At 51.5% G+C, this 24,390-nt stretch overlaps 7 protein-coding genes across 7 annotated transcripts; 2 read left to right on the top strand and 5 right to left on the bottom strand.

The window, feature by feature from the left end:
• Window positions 1-490: 490 nt before the first annotated feature.
• BDZ83DRAFT_654366 (uncharacterized protein) lies at window positions 491-2,019 on the top strand (the record flags this gene model as incomplete). Its single annotated transcript, XM_060510712.1, has 2 exons — window positions 491-1,933; window positions 1,984-2,019. 2 exons carry the CDS (start codon window positions 491-493, stop codon window positions 2,017-2,019), a joined length of 1,479 nt encoding a protein of 492 aa, XP_060362026.1.
• Window positions 2,020-2,254: 235 nt separating this feature from the next.
• Window positions 2,255-3,285, bottom strand: BDZ83DRAFT_721769 (RTA1 like protein-domain-containing protein; the record flags this gene model as incomplete). The annotated part of the gene is given in 3 exon segments (XM_060512410.1): window positions 2,255-2,329; window positions 2,344-2,938; window positions 3,008-3,285. The coding sequence occupies 3 exon segments, from the start codon at window positions 3,283-3,285 to the stop codon at window positions 2,255-2,257; spliced, it is 948 nt and encodes a 315-aa protein (XP_060362025.1).
• Window positions 3,286-5,236: 1,951 nt separating this feature from the next.
• On the top strand, window positions 5,237-5,859 carry BDZ83DRAFT_441305 (uncharacterized protein). The gene has a single exon (XM_060503109.1). It carries the CDS (start codon window positions 5,404-5,406, stop codon window positions 5,788-5,790), a length of 387 nt encoding a protein of 128 aa, XP_060362024.1. The 5' UTR covers window positions 5,237-5,403; the 3' UTR covers window positions 5,791-5,859.
• Window positions 5,860-9,942: 4,083 nt separating this feature from the next.
• BDZ83DRAFT_584098 (uncharacterized protein) lies at window positions 9,943-11,061 on the bottom strand (the record flags this gene model as incomplete). Its single annotated transcript, XM_060505724.1, has 2 exons — window positions 9,943-10,265; window positions 10,329-11,061. 2 exons carry the CDS (start codon window positions 11,059-11,061, stop codon window positions 9,943-9,945), a joined length of 1,056 nt encoding a protein of 351 aa, XP_060362023.1.
• Window positions 11,062-12,731: 1,670 nt separating this feature from the next.
• Window positions 12,732-14,141, bottom strand: BDZ83DRAFT_630572 (cytochrome b5-like heme/steroid binding domain-containing protein). Its single transcript, XM_060508844.1, has 3 exons — window positions 13,748-14,141; window positions 13,128-13,687; window positions 12,732-13,070 (listed from the first exon to the last, which is right to left on the bottom strand). The coding sequence occupies exons 1-2, from the start codon at window positions 13,804-13,806 to the stop codon at window positions 13,228-13,230; spliced, it is 519 nt and encodes a 172-aa protein (XP_060362022.1). The 5' UTR covers window positions 13,807-14,141; the 3' UTR covers window positions 12,732-13,070; window positions 13,128-13,227.
• A 6,225-nt stretch (window positions 14,142-20,366) lies between these two features.
• Window positions 20,367-21,137, bottom strand: BDZ83DRAFT_584099 (glycoside hydrolase; the record flags this gene model as incomplete). The annotated part of the gene is made up of 2 exons (XM_060505725.1): window positions 20,367-20,493; window positions 20,548-21,137. 2 exons carry the CDS (start codon window positions 21,135-21,137, stop codon window positions 20,367-20,369), a joined length of 717 nt encoding a protein of 238 aa, XP_060362021.1.
• Window positions 21,138-22,952: 1,815 nt separating this feature from the next.
• BDZ83DRAFT_677051 (scytalone dehydratase) lies at window positions 22,953-23,959 on the bottom strand. The gene is made up of 3 exons (XM_060511167.1): window positions 23,784-23,959; window positions 23,631-23,728; window positions 22,953-23,558 (listed from the first exon to the last, which is right to left on the bottom strand). The coding sequence occupies exons 1-3, from the start codon at window positions 23,815-23,817 to the stop codon at window positions 23,115-23,117; spliced, it is 576 nt and encodes a 191-aa protein (XP_060362020.1). The 5' UTR covers window positions 23,818-23,959; the 3' UTR covers window positions 22,953-23,114.
• Window positions 23,960-24,390: the final 431 nt, after the last annotated feature.

Below are 24,390 nucleotides of genomic sequence, written 5' to 3'. Positions count from 1 at the left end.
ACTGTGGATCCGGTCTGCGGGCCGAGTTCTTATCGGATCCGGCGTGAATCACCGTTCAAATGCCGGCCTGACGTAAGACTCGCGCGGTTGCATCTCCTGGGTGTTAGGCAGCCGTTGGATAAAGCCCTGCGGGCGGCATCAAATTAGTCCTCTCATTTCATTGGTTTAATAGCGAAGCTACGAGGCCAACTTCAATGTGGACACGCTGCGCCTTTGAAGGAAGGGCGCTAGCAAGGTAAGCATTTTTGGCGCAGTACTTATTAGAGACATGTTATCCCCATTCGTTTAGGCACAAAAGTTCCAAATTGTTGACCTTTCGTCGTCTGTGGTGGCTGAGCGGCTCGCAACGGTCTGCGTAATTTTGACCTCGTATTCTCAAGTATTTGCGACCTGAAGCTCATTTCTGCCGTCGTTGGATGTCTTTCATATCTCGTAATAATCTTTTGAAACCCGGGGCTGCTCCTTCATACAGCATACAGCATTGCTCACCATGATCGTCGACACAAGTTCTCCGCCCAAAAGAACCCGGGAAAGCACATCCAAAGTCCGAACCGGGTGCAGCACCTGCAAAGCTCGTCGCGTGAAATGCGATGAAGCGAAGCCCGTTTGTCGACGGTGCGCCGTCGGAAGCCGGAAATGCGAGTACAAGTCGACAAGTCCAGCACGATCACCCCGTCATACCGTGATCACGGTTTATGTGCCCCCTACGAAAAGTCAGCCTGCATTCTTCGAGAACACAAGTGGCCTTGATTTCTTTCATACCAACATTGGCACGATCCTTGATGGACAATTCGATTCAGAGTTTTGGAGGAAGCTTGTCCCACAGTTATCACACTCTGAGCCGTCAATCCGACATGCAGTGTCGGCAGTTAGTGCAGTTTATCGCGATGTAGAGTCATCATTGCGTCATCCATCAGGGTTTGTAAAGGCCAACCCCGAGGCACAGAGGGAATGGAAGCTCGCACTCAAGAGCCTCTCTGCTCGAATTCAGACGAACCCAAACTCCAACTTGGTGCCTTTGGTCTGCTGTCTTCTGTTCACATGCATCGAGTTCCTCAGGGGGGATGCCGACTTATCAATGCTTCACATTCACAACGGGTTCAACATCCTGGCCCCCCTCCGACCCAACAGCGGCGCCACATCGGAGACAGGGTCAAGGCCCCCCTGCAACGATCTCAAAGTGATTGAGGATCACATCTTTCCGATGTTCTCACGCCTGGGCATCCTCTCCTGTCTCGCTGGCAGGTTTACCCCTCCGGTTTACATGCATACGGAAGAGGATGAATCTCCCCATAAGGACTTTGAGGACGCTAGAAGGCGGATATTCGCTATTGCTGACGCCTGCATTCGCTTCATCAACTCGGTCACCCCCAAAGCAGACACGCTCCTTGTGGGCATTGATGACCTTGTTGAGCAGGCCAAGCTGCAGACCAGACTGGAAGTATGGCACAGCCAGTTCGATGATCTGTTGGAACAGCTGCAGTCTGCCGGCAACCCGCCCAACCCAGACGCGGTCAACATCCTTCTCGTAAACTACAAGGTCGTGTACATTTGGACACGAGTCTGCACTACATCCCAGGAAACAGACACCGATATTTACCAATCAGACTTTGACGAGCTAGTAACCTATGCGGAGCAAGTCATCAAGCCAGGCAAGGTACAGGCTGCACCACAGCTTTTGTCATTCGACGTCCAGCTCCTGGCACCGCTTTTCTACGCCGCGCTGAAGTGCCGTCACTCCTCAATACGAAGACGTGCCCTGGATCTGCTCCGTCTCGCACCCCGCCGAGAAGGCTTATGGAACGCACATCACGCATACCTCACTGCCAAGCGCATCATTGAGCTGGAAGAACAACATCTAGGCGTAGAAGGAGCATTACCCGCCGAGGCGTCAAGACTGTTTGGTCTACCTCTTCCCGATGACCAGTCACGGGTCTACAACCTGTGCGAGCTGCCCTTTGACTTTCATACGTTCGATCATAGTGTGGTGGCCAGCCCAATGTGCCCAGGCACGCTTGAGGCCAAGTTTCAGACCAGACCAATGGGTGTATTTGGAGAATTCCAATATTTCACGGAATACATCAAGCTATGATGTAGTGGATATCTATCAATTGCGTTAATGTACTCTGTATTCTAGAGCCTTCCTTATCTTACAGCCAGTATTGTCCTCGTCATCCATACGGTAAAACACCCGAACTAGAATCCATTACTCCATCTGCCACGAGATGCTCATGCCCTTCTCAAATCCGTGCCCTTATCTAGTCGATCTCAAGCATGGTTTCCTTGAATCTCCTCCATAGATGAGCTGCTCATTTCGAAGGCAGCCTTCCTAGAGTGCTTGACAGACCAAGCCGCGCTGCTCCACTGACCATCAAATCCGATACCGGGATGGAATACCGTTACCGCGAGAATCGCCAGGAATATCATCGGTCCCTCCAAAATCATGAAAGACACTTCGTCATTGGCAATAGGCCCATTAAAGCCCTGCTGCAACTCCGCAACACGATAGACCGAGCGGATGAAGACCAGCAGAACAGCCGCGCCGAGCGCCCACTGAAACAAGAAGAACTTCTTCGTCGGCCTGAGCTCAGCGAAGCGTGATCCACCCTTGTTGCCCTCGGTCGTCTTGCGGAGGCGGAAGACAAACTCCAACCACAAGAGCATGAAGACGAGCAGGGATACGACTTGGAACACGACACCTGCGACCATCATCGCTCTGCCTGTCTCGCTGCCAGAGTGTGTGTCTGCAGTAGCTGCGATGCCACCACCGGCGCCCTGAAGTACGAGGGAGATGAAGTCGCTTGTCATGAAGGTTATTGCGTAGGTGCGTGGGCTGAAGCGAGAGATGTGCTGGCCGTGGACGATGATGATACGGGAGAGGCAGAGGTAGAGGGCGCCGGCAAGGAAGGCGGGTGCGATGGTAAGAGGGACGAGGTAGCTGTGGTCATTTTGTCAGATCTCTTCGAAGGCCATAGAGCTTTGGGGCAGGGCTGGGCATGAGACTTACATGATGAAGTTATTGAAGTCGAATGGGTTGTTATGCAGCATGATTCTACCGGCGTATCCGACGACCTCGAGGACGAGACCACAGACCATGCCAACCATGAATCCCCATGTCTTATACCGGATACCGAGACCGATCTGAGCGATCAGGAGCAGCCCAAAAGCCGCCGCGTAGACTGCATTACCGGCAAGAGTCGGAAGGTATTCAACTTGAGCGCAGCTGAGGGGACAGGTTTCCACGGTGCAATTGGCGTTGGTCAGAAGGGGGCAAACTTCCGACATTTTGTCTGTGGATTTACAAAGACCAGGTGGACAAAGATGAATAGTATCTGAGACAGAAAGAACTTTGGATGCACCGCGTTACAAGGTTGGTGAGCTGATTGAATTGATGCGATCCCGTCCACATACATATATCTCTACGCGCCCTCTCCGCCCTTCGCATCCTCGGAAACAGCATGTCCAAAATTCCAATCCTCTCTCACTCTCGCAGTCGACAGCCCTATTCGGAAAGGGGCTAGACAGTTACGACCTGGCCGCTACAGCCTACAATCCTCATGTCAACATAGCCTCAATCTTGAAAGCCACATGGCATGATTCGCCAGCTCGCATCTGACACCGAAAGACTGCGAAATCAAGTCAGCGTTGGCCCCTTGCGCCATCTTCTTGGCACCTAGCCAGGTGCAGTCAGAGCCTCTCGAAGCGAGAGGTCCCGATTGGTAACGGGGTCGGACTCTCGTATCCAACTAGCCAGAAATCGTCTAGCGACCGTCTGGGTTGGCGCCCCAAAGATAGACTCGTACAGTCCTAACGCAAATAGGAGATAATGCGACTCTCAATACACGGGCCGCAATATGGTTGCACAGAGGGAATGCGGTTTGATAACATGTCAACATATCAGAAAACCCGTTGGCGTTCTTGCTGACATGGTACGCGTCCGTTGCAAAATCTCTCCGAAGATTTTCGCTGTTCAGCCGCGTCATTATGCTCCGCCACTTGAATTGATCACTTCCCTTTGGCAAATTACTGTCGCCTTGACTTTTGTCAGCGTGAGTTGCTAGCTGGTGAACAGTGAACTTTGTGAGCAGCAATGCAGGCAGATATCGTTACTTAATGTGACCCAAGATCAAACCGAAATGCACAAAAGACCGCCGCCTGCCGGTCTTGATATTCTACCTTATCCGGAGAAACAGTATGGTTGCAAAGCTTGTTGTAAATTGAACATTTGAACATGCACCAATTTGCTTTGCACATGTATTAGGACCGAGGTAAATGAATTTGCTATCGAATCTTGAGGAGCGATGGCAGGCAGCTCATCGTCCAGTTCGGAGATTTTGGTGCACAGCATAATCGCCATCATTGCGGCAGACTGTAACACACTTTCGACCCGAACAGCGGCACTGCGGGTGACGTGGATCGGCTCAACGGAAAACGGGAGGTAGAATCAGGACGCACGACATACAGACTTCTTTTTAACGTACTTTATTTCCACATCCTGTTCAGCAATCAGAAGTTCTGGCACGCATTCTATTAGTATTGGCGTGCATCATTACCAGGGGTCATCGTCATTCAGCAAACCACACTCAATCTACTGTTCAGTTTCAATGGATAAGGCGACCGAACAGATTGTAGATCGTGTCGTTCTTCCAAGGTGCATCGATCCTGGTGACTGAAGGCTGCATGTATCCAGCAAACATTTCAGTGTCGTCTTTGTTCTTTGGGAACAGACCTGGGTTGCAACATGTCGCCTTCGCCGCCACGTCCGAGATCTCCAAGCAATTGATTACAAACTGTGTTTGAATCACTTCAAATACGAAAATAGATTTCCGACAATCTCTCCTGCTAGGATGGTTTACATATATAATCGATGAGGGTTTTCTGTATCATCGATGTTTTCGTCTTTTATCGCAAACCCTTGGAAACAACCATACTCCACGATCAATTTGGATACATCAGATATACTCATCACTTCCAAGCACACGTCTAGCGTTGTCAGACAGAATCATGGTGAGCAGGATGAGGACTTCGAAACAGTTACAAGGTTAGAAGGCTTGTCGAGACTGACATGAGAACCAGAACTCGAACAATTGGATCGCAGACAGGGAGAAGAAAAACAATGAAAGTAAACCGCCGCCGAAGAAACCCAACGATCATACACAGCCGCGCATAAGACAAGGACCCATGACCGAGGAGGCTGCGGAGCGTATAGAGTTGAGTGCCAAAAAATTCGAATCCGGAAAGCGATTCGATGCGAAGGATGTATGAGATATTTTCTGCTGCAAAATATACAATTGCATTGGTGTCCGGATAACTGAAGCTGACCAAAACTGCAGATGTTAGGATTCGTTGAGAGAAGTAGAGCAGCCCTCGACAAGAAGGAGAAAGTTGTTGCGAGTAAGGGGGATGAGACGAAAGACGCTGAGAGTAGTCTCGCTGCCGAAAATTCTATCTCTAATCAGAGTGATGTGCCAAGCGATATCGCGGACGGCAGAGGCAATTCTCGTGGAAACTCCGGAAGGGGTCGCGGCGGAGGCAGGGGAGGCCAAGGCAAAGGAGGCCGTGGCGGAATTACACGGGGAGGCTCTCGCAGTAGGTCAAGGGGGAGCGCTCGCAGAAATGCGAGTGGAGGCCGCGGCGGAAGCTCGGAGAGAGGCTCTCACGGAGACTAGAAGAGAACTTTCGGCCAAGAGCCCAGCTGGCGAAGCCGCAAAAGTTCTGGCTACAGCTCGTGGGCGAAGAAACTCCAAGCCAGGCAAACCAGTTCACAATAGACATTTAAGTAACGAATAATCATGAGTAGCATTCTGACAGGCCTAGTTCACCTAGTGACTGCTCACTTGCAATTGGATTACGGTTGGCTTTGCTATCGAGTAATTGAGACTGATTGACAAACCAGCTTTGCGTATACTCCTCTCATCCGGAAAAATGTTCTATCCAATATTTGTTGTTAGTCAATTCCTGTATTAAGTACAAAACAGGCGTCAATCTGGGATTTCCGAATCTCATGGAAGCGACACGCTGGATGTATTCGTGGCCGCAGCTGCAGCCGAATGAACATCGTCCTTTCATCTACATCAGGCGGAAAAAATCATCAAATTATCAAGAATGAATTTCAGCCGTGGGTTGGCCCTGGTAAACGTTGTCCCTTTGTTCGTGGTGAACGGATATCGATTGAACGACTTTCGTTTGCCGCCATATGAAACAAATACGAACAACGAACCGTACTACCGATGAGCTCTCAACTTTTTAGAGGTCGATTTGTCAAAGCCTGTATCCTTTGATTAGACATAGAAGACCAGAACGCATAAATGACCAACGGGACTCGCGTTCTCGAATCTCAGCTCTTCTGGTCTTGGCACATGCAAACACCACCATCAATCTCACAAGTCAATGAACCTAAAAATTGCAAACACAAATACCAATTTCAAGGGAATCTCCGACTTGATATGATAATCATTATGGTGAGGAGAGAGAGGACACCGCAGCGACTATAGAGCTACTGACACTGAATTACTACGGAGGCTCAGTGGGACTAACAGGACATCTAGAGCCATCAGAATACGAAAGTGAAAAGAAGTAAGACATTAAGCAAGAAAAGCTACATCAAAAGAAACATAAAAGAGTCTCGGGGGGTTGCTTGTTCCCCCAGCGCGACCGGTACGAGCTGTCCCAGACCTGCAACCCACAAGGCGAACCAGTGAAATATATGTGCTTGAATATCTCAGATTATTAACGGAGGAATCATAGGATAAAGCAGCAGCGGAAATAGTTAATAACAACGCTACGAATTACAAGCTAGATAACAAGAAAGAAACCCCAGGGGAACGCTGTCACGGAACCTCAAGCGAAGATTCTGGTTAATAACGCTGCCCGTCTGACCTTTGGAGATATCTCATGTGCCACGAAGGAGCTTGTGGAGCCATATCAGTAAGAAACTTAGTACCTTCGACATAGGTAATACTCAACAGGCTCTAGTCGTCAGTCGGAAGCAATGGAACATGATACTGAAGTATTGAACCAGTGATTTGATCACGGAGTAGTTAGTCCTGTTATGGGAAGCTCTTACGCAGTCTCACAGTGAGATCATGGTAATGGATTCAACACTAATGTACTATGCAGTATAAGTTCTCTCCTGATCGGTTAATTCGTAGGGGCAATGAGTCGCCGGATCAAGATCGAAGATGAAAGGAACAGTAGGTGTACATCAATCAAACCCACCGGTGTTGTCGGGGACTTGATTTCGACTTTTGACAGGCCATGTCTTCCAGACTATCGTTGATGAAAAGCCGCAGTCCAGTGCCGTTGAATGCCTTTTGGAATCAATGAACAACAATGGAAGAGAAGAAGCAGCTTCATCGTCCGTCTGAATCGAATCGATTTGGCCGCTCTCAGCGGTCTGCTGCGCCAAGTAGCAACGATTTGCAGGCCATTAAGTTCGATCGTAAAGGATCCATGAAAATCATAAAATGTACCAGATGCTTCAAGCATGGAAAGACGAGGCTTTGACCGGAAACTGCTAGAGAATAGGAGGAGGCTCTTCCAAGTGACAAGATGGAACAATTCTAAGCCACGACGTACATTCCTGTTCTGTTTGGCCATCGCCAATGTGACCTTTTGGGAATCATAAACAGACGTCGTCACAGAGGAATTGATATCAACTCTTCCAAAGCACTTTCGGCAAGCTAATGCTCAAACAAAGCAAGAAATAGAGCGGGACAAGGAGCTGTTCAGCTTTGGGGAATCGGCTGAGCGGCCCAGGTTAGCAGTCATCCCGCACCTGTACTACCTCGTGTAACCCCTGGACTCCTGGCGGTATATAGTTTTCCTTCATGATGAATAGGCCTCGATTCGACACGCCATACTTTCCGCCATGTGAAAAGTCTGCAAGGACTTCCCCATGAGATTTTATCCCACCCCTCGGCTCTGATGTATGGTAAATACTCAGCTTGAAATGACCCCACTTGCGAGGATGAGAGACATAACAGTTGGACTAATGGTGTGTAGTTGTCTTATTGGTTCTTCTACGATCGCTCACGAACATCGGAAATAAAAAAAAACCGCCTCAATCAACCTGTGGAGAGACCATACACTTATTGTACACTTTTGAGGAGAAGTCATCAGGGTAAGCTCTTACAATGCCCAACGTGGCAAGCTGAAAGAACACAAGGCCCCTTAGTAGTTGCATCAGATGCTAGGAGACTTGTTCGAGAGAAACTGACAATATTATTCCAAGCGGAAAAGGATTGGGGCAATAAGGAGAAGCCTAGCTCTATTAAAGGCAGTGGCTCATCAAGCTTTGGCGGACAGACTCGTGGAAATGCCGAAAATACTTCTGGCGAAGGCGCTAAAAAGGTAGCCACGAGGATCGCCGATGGGGATCGGCTCATGAGCGACTCCAGTCAGGAGTGACGATGACAAAATTTCCGGTGTTGAATCAGGTATAACCACTCTCGCTCGCCGTAACTGTCATACTCCAAGGTATATCTGTATCCTGTGAGAACATCCAGGAGTATCTACAAGTAGGAACAGGCTGGTTGGATTCATCTATGGATATGTACTCATTTCGGGGACGGCTCTGATTACCAAAATGACATACATGTACTCAAAGCCGAATTATCAAGTAGATACCACCTACCTTCAAGCTCACTCATTCAACGCCAATACAAAAGTCAGCAATCCACTTGACTTTATGTAAATGTTGGTATGCCTATCACAGGGATTCTGGTTCGAAGCGGGGGTTGACGAAGAGGTCAATTGATTTGTATTAACTTCTGCGTAAGGTGGAAAAGGGAGGTTCCAGCCGTAGGTTGGGCAGGCCGCGATTATCGCAAGTACGGCCCGTAAGTGGCCCCTGCGCGGGCCCCTTGCCTCGAGGTCGAATTGGACTTCCAATCCGACAGTAAAGTCAATGTCTGGATCATGAGAAGCCAGTGAATAAGTCACGAAATGTTGCGTTAGCAGACGGTGAATCACGAGAATGTCCGCAGCCAGATTAATGGCACGGCAGTTAACTCACTAATAAGTGTACAGTCTGCCATTCGTTACTGTAAAAAGATATAAAATGGAAAGAACTTGCCTATAGTCACATCCATTCCATCATCATCACTTAAAGCACTCAGCAACGCTGCAAGCAAAATCAACAATATACACTTTCCAGCCAAGGACAGACGCATCGTCACAACACTCACAATGGTCAAGGAAAAGATAACCCCCGAGGCTGCGGCCCGCATCGAGGCGGGGAACAAGGATGTGAGAGAAAACCGGGAACCCCATCTTGCCTATAGATCAATGACAACAATGAATTATTTTCAGAGCTGACAGAAATATTAGAAAAAGTTCGTTCAGAAAGCTGCGGCTGCCGCGCAAAGAAACTACCCCAATCACCCGACCTACAAGTCGAGTGGCTCTGGTGGCGGCTCGTCTAGTTCTGGCGGACAGTCTGGTGGTGGGTCGGGTGGTGGCTCAGGCGGCGGCTCCAAGAAGTAATCGTGGATGCCTTTGTACAGCCGAAACGTGACCTCAATATCTCAACTTATTCGTTGAGTACGCAGTAGCTTACGTAGCCGATAGCATGTAGACAAGTTCTACAAGTACCAGTCCTCAGAAAGCCAAGTCAAAATCAATACAATGAGTATTAGTTAATTATGATCAAAGTCGCATTGTTAGACCTTTTGTGCGCCATATGGGCAAAGTAGCCATGGATATCTCAAAATGAAGTTCAAGGTGCAGTCAATCATAGGATATGAGGAAGGTCTAGAAGGATCAAACGTATTATATTTCATGGCTTTTCCGTCTCTTTTCCCTTTTCTATAAATCCCGACCAGGAACCAGAACACCGAGACCCCATGAGTGTAAATGCTTCCCAAGGTATCATAGTACATTATACATCCCTCCAAACACCCCTGTATGCCCGCTTTTGACCACCCCCTATCCTCTAATGTGTTACTGCCTCTGTGAAGGATATTGATACCGCGCAGGCTGCGGCTGCACCTCCGTCGCCGGCATCTCAACAGCACCAGGCGGCGGTTGCGGCACATGCGAAGGAGGCTGCGACGTCACAGGTATCGAAGCCAACTCGAAAACGCCCTCCTGCTGAGCAGGTTCCTGCGGTGGAGCAACATACGCAGCTTGCGGGTGATGGCCCCAAACACCCAAGCTTGCCCCCTGCTGCGGTTGAAGATGCGCATACGGCGGCTGCGGAGAATTCGTCGCCCACGTTTGTCCATCAGGACTCGTAGCTGTGATCTCGGAGACGGGTCTCCAGCCTGATTGCTGCTGCTTGTTCTCGTTCTTGTATTCTTGCGCGCCGGTGTACGCGGCGTATCCACCCGCCCCGGCGCCGGCGACGCTCGCGGGCGGGCTGTATTCGGTAAAGGGCCCGTGTTGTGGGTTGTTGTGGCCCGTGGCACCGATGCCGCCGCCGAGCATCGGGCGGTGGGACTCGTCGTGGGCGTCGCGGCTTCGCTTGATGCGCCAGATGAAGGCGGCGAGGCAGACGAGGGCAATGGCTCCTGCGCCGGCGCCGACGCCGACACCGATTTTGGCGGTTGTGCTTAGGCCCTTATCTTCCTGTGGTGCGGTCGATGTCGTGGGCGTTGGTGTGGTTGTTAACGTTACGGTCGCTCCGCCTGTGGTGGTGGTCATCATTGTAGTGGGCGTAGCGGTCTTTGATGTGGATAAAGTTACTGATAGCGATGCTGTGGCGCCCGTCGCGCCGAGATTGAGGAATTGGTCTTCGGTCATGGATATCGGTGTCTTGGAGTCTGAGCAGGCGGTGCTCATGGACTGGTAGACTGTGCGCAGGGTATCTTTTGCTTCCTTTCCTAGACAGGTCGCTGCGTTTGTGACGAATTTCCCCTTGTCGTCGCTGCAAAGGCATTTGTTCATCGTTGCGACTGTGTCGCCGTCGCATTTGCTTGCGTCCGAGGAGGCGTAGAGGCATGGTTGGGCGGCTGCTGGATAGAGGTCAAAGTTGTTTTGGTATTTTGCGAGAGCCGGTGCTGTGAGGAGGAGGATGCTCAGCAGGCCCCTTGTCGTTGTGTTCCCCCGCGCCGACGCCATTGTGAAGAATTGGCGAGAGTGTTGCTCTCTCTGTTCTGGCCTCGAGTCGATGATGTTGATGGCAATGAACCAGTGGTTTTGGGGGCCGGAGGATGGATCGCTTGGGGTGGTGGGCTACTGTAGAGCTAGGGATCGGCAATGCACGTCATGCAGTTAAGCCTCGATGAAAGTTAAACTCGAATTTCGCTCAGTTGGTTTCCAATCCGGGTTGAGGCAATATCTCAGTGTTGTTGGCTCCGTCGTCTGAAAGAGTCTCTGTTGTGTATACATGCATTCGGGTCTGCTGGGCAGGGATGGTGATGGTCAGGTCAAGGCCTGCTGGTTGAGTTCGGCCGTAAGTGGGGGAAACAAATTCGCAGAGATACCGAGTACTTAACAGAAGGAATGATGAAGGAGGCGTGACGGAGGGTTTTAAGGAATACAGTCCGGAACAACGATTATGAATCTAGATGGAGCCGAGCTAGAGCAAAGGAATGGCTGGAGTCGCTAGCGCAACGACGGACGGATTGACGGATTGGAGGCTGAGGCTTGGATACCTCCACATGGAGACAATGGGCACGGGGAGAGCGCGTAGAGAATGATGGAGGGTGGGAATGCAGCGGTACAGTGCAGACGATGGGACCAGGGAGAGGGAAGCTTGTTTCCCTTCTTTCTTTGCCATTGCTCGTTGATGTTTGGTTCGTTTCTCTTTTTGCCTATATGTAGGGCTGAAGGCTGAGCATCAGCGCAGGTACATGTAACCATTCATAGACACACTTTGGGAACCAGATGCATGGGGTGACAAGAGACTGGTCGAGGCACGAAGTGATCTCCTCCAGGGGCTGTGTTTGCCTCTGGACGTTCCGCAGGGGAAATCTGAGCAAACTTTGAAAGATGCTTCTCTATGAGGAACGTGGGTGAGATCGAAGACATGGAATCGGGACGGGACAACGAAGCAGACTGGAGCATAGCGTCGGAGGATCTGCGACCCTTGCCGGATTCGACGAGCCGGGGCTAATTTTAGAGGCTCACAAGCCCCAGTCGTCTGGGCTGGCTGGATGACCGTCAGCCACACACCCAGTCTTGCTGTGTTCCTTTGGTTTTGCTGTAAAGTGTGGCATATTGGAAGAAGGTGAGAACAAGAATGAAACGGCCTTCTGTTTTGGCACCTTGGTTGCCCGTGAGCATGGCTCATCGTCATTTTCCCGTTGAGAGAACTGAAGGCTGTTGAACGCTTTCAGGTTGAGACAATTTGTCTCAGCAGTCTGATCAATCAGCATTCCAGAGCAACTTGCCCGAGACCATCCGCAGAGAGTTGACATAAGCACACCTCCGGGTACTTCATCTCATCTCATGCCCAAATCCCCGTGGCTCAGCTTCCCCGGCAACCCGGATGACGCTGGAACCGGAGGCAGTAAGTTGACCACACGCAAGGTACTGGCCGCGGCCAACGACAGTGTGTCCAGAGCGAAGGATCACTCGTGGAGTCGTGGCACGGTCATTCGGAGGCTGCAACAACGGCCTGAAAATAACCGTTAAGCCACGCGAGGCCAATCTCCTGAATATCGCTGCCTACGCTGGAGCTTCATTGCAAGCCTCGAGGGGGAGAGAAAGGGAACTGGTTCGAAAGAGACAGGGGGGGAAAGGGGGTCCAGCCACCACTGTCAGGCCGTCAGCATCATTTCATCTCACTCACAATTCTTCCGTCGCTGGCTCCTGATGGTGACGCTATAATCTGACTAACCTGAAAGCGGCCCTCTTTTGGCGGCTGCCTCCCCACGTAGCTCCCTTGCGTCATGCTATCGTGTCTTAACAATGGGCAGAGCGACAATGCATGCTGTGGAATCTAATTCTTCGGGCCGGCTGTCAATCCTGTTCGAAGCACTCGGAAGAGCCGTGGGCGCTTGACTGGTTATCAGGTCCGCCATGTCATAATGCCACAGCTGATGCGTTCAACTTCCTGTGGGACGTTCCAGAAGCGAAGAGGCACGGGGCAGATTTTCGAACACTGTACAGCGTGTCGGACAAAGGTAGGCGGCTTGGATACTGGTTGTCCATCTTGAGTCGAGTGGCACCAACAGTATCAGAACTTTGCGAAAACTCGTCGGGGACAACTCCCTTTCAACGTCTAAGTCTATTCAAGCCCTGCGGTAAAAGACCATGTTACCAACTTTACCAGTATTGACTCTATTTCTCTTCATCGCCGACGGCAGTAAGCCTGCCGACAACAAGATACTTGCTGTCAAAATTCTCCTCCCATCCCTGCAGCGCCTCAATCTCGTCCGGTCCCAGTCCCTCGAGGAGATCCAACGGGCCGTCAAGATCCTCCGTCAGCATATCCTCATCGAAGCTGCCAAGCGCCAGGCCCCGCGAAGCGTCACGGCCGGCAAAGTTGGAGTAGGGTCCGCCGGGGCCATAAAAGTTGCGACCGTGTGTGACGTCGAAGACGCGGCCGCGAACAGCGAGATAGATGGGTGTATCGTTCTCGCCGGTGTAGGGGAGGAGGGTTCGCGGGTTGAACACGCGGAAGACGGTCGCGGGCGGCTCTTTCGGGAGGACCGGAGGCGGGGTCGGGCGGAGGAGGACGTAGATTGTGTAGATGTTTACGAGGAGGAAGAGGATGTTGAGGGGGGTGAAGAAGGCGTTGCTGTTGGATAATTGAGGTTAGCTTATTGATTTCAACAGTCGAGGAGGTTCGTTAGCTTGCCCTTGGTCGACGTGCAGCTTCACTGCTTCCTCCTGGAGTCGCTTGTCGACGTAGTCCATGATGATGGTTTGGAGGCGCTCGAGGGTTTGCCGGGAGCTATCGTCTGATTGAAGTCGGACGTATTCTAGCTTGAGAATGACCTTGGGCTAATATCGGAGGCTACTATTCGAATGTCGGTCGAAAATTAGCCAGTGCCGCTTCTTGTCGCAATATGAGGCTGTTCAAGCTGGTATTGATGAAAGAAGCATTGCGAAAGCGACCTCTCGCCAGACTCCGTCGGAGCTCTCCAAGTTCCCGTCGACGGCTCGGGCCTCTGCTGCTCCGTGCACTGCCGAGCTGTGCCCCGCCAAAGCCCCATCTTATGTCATCATTCAGCTCGATCCACTTGGTACACGTGACGTAATCTTTGTCAGCAACATGTTCCGAACAATGTGAAGCTATCACGACTTCTCATAGCGAGATCGACAAGGAAGGACTCTCCTTTTCCGCAGACCCACTGTTAGTATCTGTTAACACCATAGAGGGCCTCGGCCCATAGTACTATCATTTCTCATCATCAGCCCACGGGAGCTGAATCATACCATCATGGCGGTCTCTCCCGGTGTAGAGCCATCGATCACGGTTCACGGGGACGTCAGTACATCTCGACGGTCGGGACGTGTCCGGAAACCGACCGCAAAGATCAGAGTAGTTGAGCAGGTCAACTATCAAGAAAATGCCGACCTTAAAGAAGAGATCAACAGACTTTCGAATCTCGTCCAGGATCTCCTACGAAGGGATGCTGAGAGGGAACAACTTCTCAAAGACTGTTTGAAGAAGACCGAATCCCTGGAGAGAGAGCTTCAAGAGGAGAAACAGCGTTCAGACTGGCACCATCGTGGTCTAGCAAGGTCCATGCATGCTGCTGATATAAGACCCAGCGAGGCTCCCCTTAGTCCCCAAGGGCGACCCTTACACACAGCCCAAATCAAGCCGTCCTCAGTCCGATCATACGCGGCGGTAGCGAGCCAGCTACTCACCGGGAAACAGGATGAACCACCGCCAGCCAAACAAGCCGCAAAACAAGCTGCAAACCGGGCGGCCTTGAAAGACCTGCGCTTGTTCGCGCGTCTACCACCTGAAAGCCCGTTTCGTAACGAGAAAGCCTACGACATATATGTCTTCGTTCGGGAAAAGCTAAGTCCCCAAGCTCGAGAAGCCCTGAAGGGGATCGACCATGTCAAGACAGGATTAGCACTCCTACCTTCGTCAGCAGATGGAGCAAAAATCCTGCTAGATAACAGAGAACAGATTGCTGCCCTTCTCCAGGCGCAAGCGGTCGAACAGCGCGATACCTGGATCCGAGCATATATCGCAAACGTCCCTTACACCAGGCATTGCCTACTAACCAACACTGAGCTGGAAATCACGACTGAGGAGCTTCTTGAAGAGATGCAGATGACGATGAAACTCAAGCCTGAAAAAGCATACTTTTCCAGGAAAGACGAACTCGAAAGACTAGGCACGGTAACAGCCTGGTTCAAGGCAGAAGCCGCAAGGCAACTACCAAGACGCCTCCGTTTGATGGGGGCCAGCGTTTTCGTGAACCTGCAGTTCCCGAAGGAGAAGAGATCTCCCCATTGCCACCGCTGCGGTGGCTTTCACAACGAACGAACGTGTACTAGAAGGAAGAGATGCATCAAGTGCAGCTCTCCTTCCCACACGACCGACCAACATCGGGCACCTTGCGGCGGCACCGAGGGTCACGATGGCTGCGATTGCCCCTTTAAATGTCCGTCGTGTAACGGGCCTCACGCCGCCTTTGATGCCGCTTGCCCTACTAAACCCAAAGTGGTGAAGGGCGCAGTCCAGAGGAGAAATAGGGCACAGCTACGGGCCATCCGAGCTGAGGGAGAAAGATTGTGGAGATTCGCGACCCAGCAGTCGCATCGACATTCCCGTGAAGAAGAGCAAGCGATGGACTGCACCCCGGCGAATGAGACACAAGAGAAGAATACAGCCCTCTAAAACCCTGCAAATCATGCAAGCGAATGTGGGCAGACGGGCATCCGCCCACGAAACAGCACTGAACCTGGCTTACGCAGCCCAGGTTGATATACTCCTAATACAAGAGCCGTCTATCCGTTCGGAGGAGAGGAGGCTCACAAGACACCACCCAGGTTTTGAGACTTTCACCCCGGTGGACAACTGGACAGAAGACCGTCCCAGGGTGCTTACTTACCTCCGCAGAGGAACTGGGCTACGAGGCGTACAAACACGGCCTCTATCCGATCCGCCCACAGACCTGCTCTTCTTACGACTCCTCTCAGGAACGAAGGAGGTTCTCACAGTCATCAACGTATACAACGCCCCTCGTGGCTCTCTGCGATCTGGCCAGGCTCTCAGGGACATCCTAGCGGCCTGGCAACCCAAACCTGAGGATCGAGTACTGATTGCGGGGGACTTTAACTTACACCATTGGACGTGGCAGCCCGAGGCCACAAGTTCCTCGGACGCTGAAAACCTGGTAGAATGGGCAGAAGCCGCCAGCCTTGTCCTAACGTCACCTATAGGTGAACCCACGCACAAAGGCGGCAACACCCTGGATCTATGCTGGGCGTCCAGCAACCTCCACGGGGCATCCACCAGCATAGAAACGTCCTTACACACAACATCAGACCACGAATCTCTGCTTACCCGGGTCCCCTTGGCCCTGATCGATTCACCCAGCCCGACCCCGGGAAGGTTTCGGCTCGAGACGATGGACGAGGAGCTTTTCCTCGGCATCATTGAACGCAACTTACAACCCATGCGCCGCACTGCAAGCAACATCCAAGACCCACAGTCTTTGGATCTCCTAGCACAACAGCTTACGGACTGTCTTATTCGAGCACTCACGGCTTCCACAAAGCGCACGCTCGGGAAAGGTACAGGGAGACCATACTGGAGCGAAAGCTGCACACGCAAACACCGAGCCTATGCGAATAAGCGAGCGATGCTGGCAAGACTCAGCGCAGCCGGAGTGAACTGCCAATGGGAAGAAGAGGAGGTCGAAGCTCTAAAACAGGACTTCCTCTACGAGTTCAAACGCTCCAAGGATGCCTTTTGGAAAGATAAGATCTCCTCAGCCTCCTCAAGCAAAGACATATTTGAAATGGTCGGTTGGCACAAAACCACAGGACTCTTTCAGACCCCGCCACTCCGAGATGTAGACAACCAAGACACGCTTGTCTCACAACCAAAAGAGAAGCGCGACTTATTTACCCGCGTCCTCCTTAGAAACGCTGCTATCTCCGAGGACTTACCAACAGAAAGCCCAGTCTCACATAGGCAAGCTACGCTTCCTTTCCCGCAGGTTACGAAGGACGAGGTACTGTCTTCAGTTCTCACCGCGGGAAACACGACCCCTGGGACCGACGGAATCACTACGGCTGCTTTGAAAACAGCATGGCCATTTATCGAGGATATTGTCCTCTCACTTTATAGCGGGTGTATACGCGAGGGTTGGCATCCTACTTGTTTTAAAGAAGCAACTCTCGTGATCCTAGCAAAACCGGGAAAAAGAGACAAGACACTCCCGCGCTCTTATAGGCCAATTGCGCTCTTGGCCGTCCTTGGAAAAGGCTTGGAGAGACTCATCGCCAGACGACTTGCCTGGATCGCAGTTAAACATCGTGTTCTGCACGATCAACAGTTTGGAGCACTCCCCCTTCGGTCTTGCAGCGACCTCACCGCAGCTGCCATCCACGACATCGAGTGCGCCTGGCAAAGAGGCCTGGTCACCTCTATGCTTACGCTTGACATAAAAGGGGCTTTCGACGCCGTGCTCCCAGGACGACTGGTCCGACGGCTCCGCGAACAAGGATGGCCGGAGAACCTCGTACGCTGGGTCTCAAGTTTTGTTGTCGGAAGGAGAGCAAGAATAAAGCTTGATGGGGAGGTAGGAGACGTCTTCGGTCTCGAATGCGGGCTACCACAAGGCTCACCCGTGTCTCCCATTCTGTTCATGCTCTATATTGAACCTCTTTTCAAGCTAGGCACAGCTCACCCAGGAAGGAAGCGATCTCGTTTCGGCTACGCCGATGACGTCGCTATCTTGGCAAGCTCAACATCACCAGAGAACAACTGTGACATCCTAAGCAAGGAATGGAAAGAAACCCTAGGATGGGGCGCGTCGGAAGGAATCACTTTTGACCTCGACAAGTCCGAACTCATCCACTTCACCAGGAGACGAATAGACGGAAACCCATCAATCACAGTAGAGTTGCCGGATGGGAGGCATCATACAGTTCAGGCCATCAAAGAAGGCTCTTCTCTACGCTGGCTCGGCGTTCACTTCGACCGTAAACTCACATTCAAGAGTCACGTAAGAAACCTCTCCGCGAAGGCATGCCAAGTAGTCAATGGACTACGGGGACTAGGGAACACTGTCTGGGGCGCGCCTGCGTACTTACTTCGCCGAGCGATCACCTCTTGTGTACTACCCACTCAGTACTATGCATCTGAAGCATGGTGGCCCGGCAAGAGCCGGATAAAGAATGGACGTACTATCTCAAACAGGGTTGGTAATCTGCTGCACCAACTGGACGCGACGCAAACCAAAGCCATCAGAGCGATGGTCCCCGTATATAGAACGACGCCTGTATCGATCCTACAGCGCGAGGCGGCTCTACCCCCAGCAGAGGTGATACTGGACGCGAAGCTCCACAAAGCGTCTACCAGAATCCATCGTCTGGACGAGCGACACCCTCTCCGAACGAGACTCAGAGACAAATCAGGACCAGACTCACGGCTACGACGAATGGCAAGCCTCGTAAGCAAAAATTCCGAATACATCGATCCGTTAGAACTCCCCCCTTGGGTGCAACTAGCGGACTGGCAGACAGTCCTCGCCAGGGTCGGCTACGAGCCTAACAAGACCAAAGAAGAACAGGCCCTCTCCTTTGTAGGCAGGGTGGCAACTTTCTCCAAGCGGGATATTGTTGTCTATACTGACGGGTCCCAGATGTCAGACGGCAGCAGCACCTCCGCCGGAGCAGGCTGGGTAGGGTACCAAGCTACACGGCAGATCTTCCGCGGATCCGAACCACTCGGCTCCCAAACTGAGGTGTATGACGCGGAGGCACATGCTGCGTATCACGGCCTGATGGAAGCCGCCCGGGCTCCTACGGCTCGTATGGCAGATAACGTCCACATCTGCCTCGACAACCTCGCAGTCGCGGCTAGACTATACTCCCAGAGCACAGGAAGCAGCCAGGCTAGATTCAGGGCCTTCAATGGGCTCTCTTCCTCCTGGACTCGGAGACAAAGAGAAAGCTGGACAACCCCCGGCAGGGTTTATGTTTGGTGGTGCCCTGGGCACACGGGAGTACCAGGAAATGAAGAAGCGGATGCTCTAGCCAAGGAAGCCTGCAAACTAATCCCAGAATCACAACCACAGCCCTCATTAGCGCACCTAGAAAGGCAAGCTAGAGCAGCTGCCTTCAAAGCCTTTGCCAGGAAATGGCTGTCGCAATGCCCTCGGCAATATGCTGACCTCGAGATAGTTCCTCATCCCAAGCCGCCCGAACTCTGCCTCCCTCGGCACCTACTAGGAAGGCTATACGCAGCAAGATCCCATCATGGAGACTTTGCAGCATACCACGAGAGATTCTCTCATCAAGATGCGCTGCTCAACTGCAGCTGTGGGAAACCCAAGACTCCAGTCCATTTCTACTTCTGCAAGCGTGGACGCAAGGCTACACCGCGCTACCTCCGCCAACATATGGCCAAAGCAAGCATCGATTTCTTGTTAGGTTCTGCTAAGGGAGCCTCTCTTCTATGCGAATGGATAGAGGAGACCAATTTCTTTTCCGAAATTTGCCCGAGTCATTGAACAGGAACGTTAGGTGAAGACGGTAGCCTGTAACATAGTTTAGATCAGCATAGACCATGTCGGCATAGCGCCCGGCACGTCCTTTTGTTACCAGACGTTAAATACATCATCATCATCATCATCACGACTTCTCATAGCCGGGGTTGCGGATGCTCACCCCAAAGCATGTGATATATTCTCACATTTTGTAACTGGATGCTCTAAGTTGTATTCGAAACTGGTCATGTTGGCGCGATTCGCATCAGAAAAGAGCTCCGAAGCATATGCTGAACACCCGACTACAAGCCGTATTACGATCAAGACCACGCAAGCTCCATCACGTGAGCATGTATGTATTATCATACTATCATGCCTTTGAGTGGACTCAAAGTTTCTGTACTGCTAATACGCCGCGAACCTTTATTGGAGAAATTGTCCCTTTACACCATTCTTAGGTCCCTTGCAAGCTTAATGAGGAACAACAGCCGTCGGCAAAAGGGAAACTTGCTTTTAATTCACTCGAACAAGACAAAGCCCAGGATACAGTACAAATTAGCTTCAAGCGCCTATTGTGATCATTGAGTGATGCAGAAAGCCTGAATATGGATATCCACAGGATATAAGAGTATATCTCGAATAAAATACATTCAAATGGTGAAAAAGGTGTTGTCAGGATCTTTGAGTCCAAGATCCCAGCTTCAACATCCAATTCGATCCTTGTCGCCTTGCTGCTACAAGCATCGCTTGTCGTCTTCGTAATCGCTGATCAGACAGCCTGGCAACAGCTTACTCCTGCTGGACTGCAGCAGCGCGCATGCCACGGGAGATGCGGCTCATGGGCAGGGAAAGCTCGCGAGTGACCAGCGTGGTGCCAGGCATGGGGTACGACTTGGCGTTCTGGTAGAGGGAGAACCTATCGACGTACATTAGCGTTTCCTTGAGAAAAATCGTTTGACCGGATGCTTACTTGGGGGAAAGGCCGGCAGTATTGGAATCATAGACACCGGGGAACTTGGCAGTCGCAGTCGGAGTCTTGGTGCCAGAGCCAGTGACCTTGATCTGGCCGCAGTTGAAGTAGAACTCGGTACCAGAGGGCTTGTGCAGAGCAAGATGCTCAGGGCGAACCAGATAGTCACCAGCAGCAAGGTCCTTGGGAATGGTGAAGGTGATGATGTTCTTATTGTACACGCCCCACTCCTCAGCGGCGCCGGTGAGAGGGAACTTGACGGGACCAGACTCGTAGACCTTGAACCAGGCACCTGAGCCGTCATAGCTGGACAGGTCGCCCGTGGCCTTGCTCATCCAGATCTGGAGCGGGCCAGGATGTTGGATCTTGGCGCCGGCGTTCATCTGGAATCCGATCGAGGAGCCGGCGGTGACGGTGGCGCTCTTCTTGGCGGCCTGGGCGCCTGTGTTGCAGCGGAAGGTGTTGCTGGTCATGATGGTGTTGGCCTGGGGTTGGTAGCCCTGGGTGCTGGCGCGCATGTAGTCGGCTGAGGCGACGCCGTCGACAACCATCTTCTCGAAGAAGTAGTGGGCGGATACGGAGTCTGCCATGAGCGCTGCGGTAGCGATGACGGTGGCGAGAGAGAACTTCATTTTGACGACGAGGTTGAGACCGTTGAAGAACACGAATAGTTGGGCCAAAGGAATTGGTTTGAAGGTGAATTTAGATGGCTGTAGTCTGAATGAATGAGTGGCTCGGCTAGCGAGTAACGAATGTGAATGAAGTAGCAAGTGAAGTAAGATCTGAAGGTTAGAAGGATGATGAGATGGCAGCAAATGAGGATGGTCTGTATGTTGTTCTCTTTTAAGCTTGAATTTCTGAATACTTAACCCACACGCCATCGCAGGAGAGGCTCTCGTCAGATTCGCCCCTGGAACTTGGAGTCACATTGCGCTGGAGCAGTAATCTCAAGCACTCGATCCTTGAAACTAAATAAATGCAAGCGCCTTTACAACAAGTACAGAAATCTCCAGTATACCCTTCTCCAGGCATGATGTAAGTCCCTGAAGTTACAAATCCGAAGACTTCTCTAGTCACTACCGTCGCAATCAATATACTTGTTTCTGCCAAGAACCGATCCCACTTACCATTTGAAGAGCGTCTCCCATCATCAGGCTACTAGTCCCAATCAAACATTAACATAGTTGCAGCACGCGTAAGACCGGCCCCTGAACGTACCTTGTCACTTCGCCTTTCGGATCACTTTGGTGGGTTTCCGAATAACTCGGATATCTGAGAAGCGGAAATATCGGGCCACCAGTGCTCAATCTAGAACACTCTAGAACCCTGTACGGCCAGCGTGGGGATCTCAGCCGGGATTTTGGAGCCACGTTCAGCACAATAACTTAATTAGAAAGCTTCAGGGGCAGACTTCCGGAGTAAAACTCTCCCGCCACCATCGTCATGACTTGACTGAACATCGGAGTGTGACAGTCCAAGGTTATTGATACCTTACGTTGCCCCATTATACAAAGCTCCTTTCGATGTACAATGAATGTTTTACGCTGACAGCCAGTAATACTACGGTTCGGGCCGACTGACTTTGCAAATAGAATTACAGCTTCTGAGGCAGAGAAGTGCAAATTACGGATGTCTTCATGAGCCTACCACATCCGTCCAGGATTTGCATGCAAGTTGAAGAGATTGTGAGACTTTTGAGATGAATCAAAGAAACCAAAATTTGCCTAGACCTATGATTCGGTCATGTAAAAACATCTCACTCTGCATTTTAGCAGCCAGGCTAGGACGAGTCTACCCAAAAAAGGACGGCCACATCAGTTGCAAGAGTTAATGCCTCGATTTTGAGACATGATGAGAGGGCCAGGACCTTCTTTTGCCCCAGTGCTACCCTGCAGAGTGTTTAGTCGCGGCCAGTCTCATCATTAGGAGAAATGTGTCAAAAGACGAACATGATACTAGTGACCACAAATATACTAACGGCCGTAGGTGTGCTCTTGGTAACCCCTGTATGAGATACTGCTCTGTCCCTGGACGGTAGATCGTACGACTAGACAGTTGGCCTTGCCATGCACGTCGTCAGAACTCTATGCGCAACAGCAGTGATCAATTTGTTTACTTCTGTCTGATTATCTTGTATACTGCTTTACATGCATGAAAATTAGGCCGAAGGTACTCAGCTGGTTCGGGCAAATAAGTGGCTTGCCTATTTGTTCTTTTGTGCCCCACGGTCAGGGGGACTGTATGAAAAATACTCATGCAGGGGATTATCATTAACTGGACGCGACGGTGAGGAATACACAACCGAGCTGCTTCTTTCGACTGAATATGTCACTCGGTGTGGCACTTATTGGTGGCCAAAAGGTTTGGTCCAAGGGTCTGGATCCATTCACGATTCATTATTTGGACAGCTGGAACCAAGCATCAGTATGATACAGACTTGGGGATTTCATTTGATCTGCATCCGTAACTCGTGTAAAGCTACGTGTATCCAATTACCCATGGTAAGTTATATGTCCCAATTCGCCGTTCCCATGACCGGAGGTATTCCCTCATTAAATTGACATTATTTAAACAGCAGCGGCAACCTTGAGCTCCTTCTCGACAACAGAAACGTTGTTCTTCTTGTCGGCCGTCTCCTCCTCACCGAAGGAATCGCGTCCGTCGGCGAAGACAGCCTCAAAGTCATACTCCGACCAGCGGATCTCGGGGGCGAGACCAGCGAACTTCCAGACGCCGTCGACCTTCTTGTACCAGTGCTTGTTGTAGCTGTGAGCGTGGCCCTTGACGGCGACCTCCTTGCGGGAGGCGTCGGTGTACTTCTGGTGGGGCACACGGAGCTGGTGGTGGCCGATGACCTCGGTCTCGGAGACCTTCTCCCAGCGAGTGCCGCCGATGAAGTGCTGGGTCTTGAGGAGGGGGTTGCCGAGAACGGACTTGTCCGAGATCATGGCGATGAACTCCTCCGCGGGCATGGCCTCCCAGATCTTGTCGAGGAAGGAGCGGTAGTCAATCTGCAGTGCGGTCAGCTCAAAAGTTCCGTGTTGGTGGCAGTGAAAGGCAGCGCCGTGAGGCGGATTACTTACGCGAAGCTCGGGGGCAATGCATTTCCTGAGACGATCCCAGTCCTTGGAGTCGTAGCTGTCGGCCCACTCGAAGATGCAGCCAGAGAGGCCGAGGTAGTCTGGATGAATCTATCAGTAATTATTTAGCAATTGTGCATGGTGGCCACTACCTACCCTCAAAGGAGATGTTTCCAGCAGGGCTCGCCATTGTGTTTGAAAGTTATTATGTTGAAGTAAATACACGGAAAAAGCTGGGATATCAGGCGAAAGATGAAAGAGAACTCAAATGCACGTTGGAAAAGGATATCGAAGAAGTTTATAGTTTACCAAAAGAAGAACAGACAGGACGCAATGAACAGTTCGATGTCAAGGGACCAAGGCGCATCTCATGTGAGTTCCCAACAACCGGACTGCCGCCAGACGCCCGGGCCTCAGGTACGGAGGCCCGGACGTCGAACTAGCGGCCCCCGCACCCCTTCGTGCGTGTCCGAGACCCCTATTTTTGGCGCCTTTTCACCGGACTCAGGTGGGGAGATGCCGGTCGTGCGACCACATCATCTTCAGTCTTCGCGGCTGCGACAAAGGCGCGAGGCGATCTGCCGTAATACGTCAGCCATGGAACCGCTACTTTGTAATCAATACTATACTATGCGAACCTGTTGATTTGATCACGGCTGACGGGTAGGGAATGAAACAGCCGCTACGTGCTTTGGTGTGGAGAATGCGTTCGTGAAATTAGAGAACGGTGCTCACGCGCACGTAGCTACTAGATGATGAGGAC

This window comes from Colletotrichum acutatum (genome assembly GCF_030867785.1).
Source record: "Colletotrichum acutatum strain CBS 112980 chromosome Unknown BDZ83scaffold_87, whole genome shotgun sequence".
Lineage (NCBI taxonomy): Eukaryota > Fungi > Ascomycota > Sordariomycetes > Glomerellales > Glomerellaceae > Colletotrichum > Colletotrichum acutatum.
Note: the sequence above shows the minus strand (reverse complement) of the source record. Positions and strands in the feature narration are given on the sequence as shown.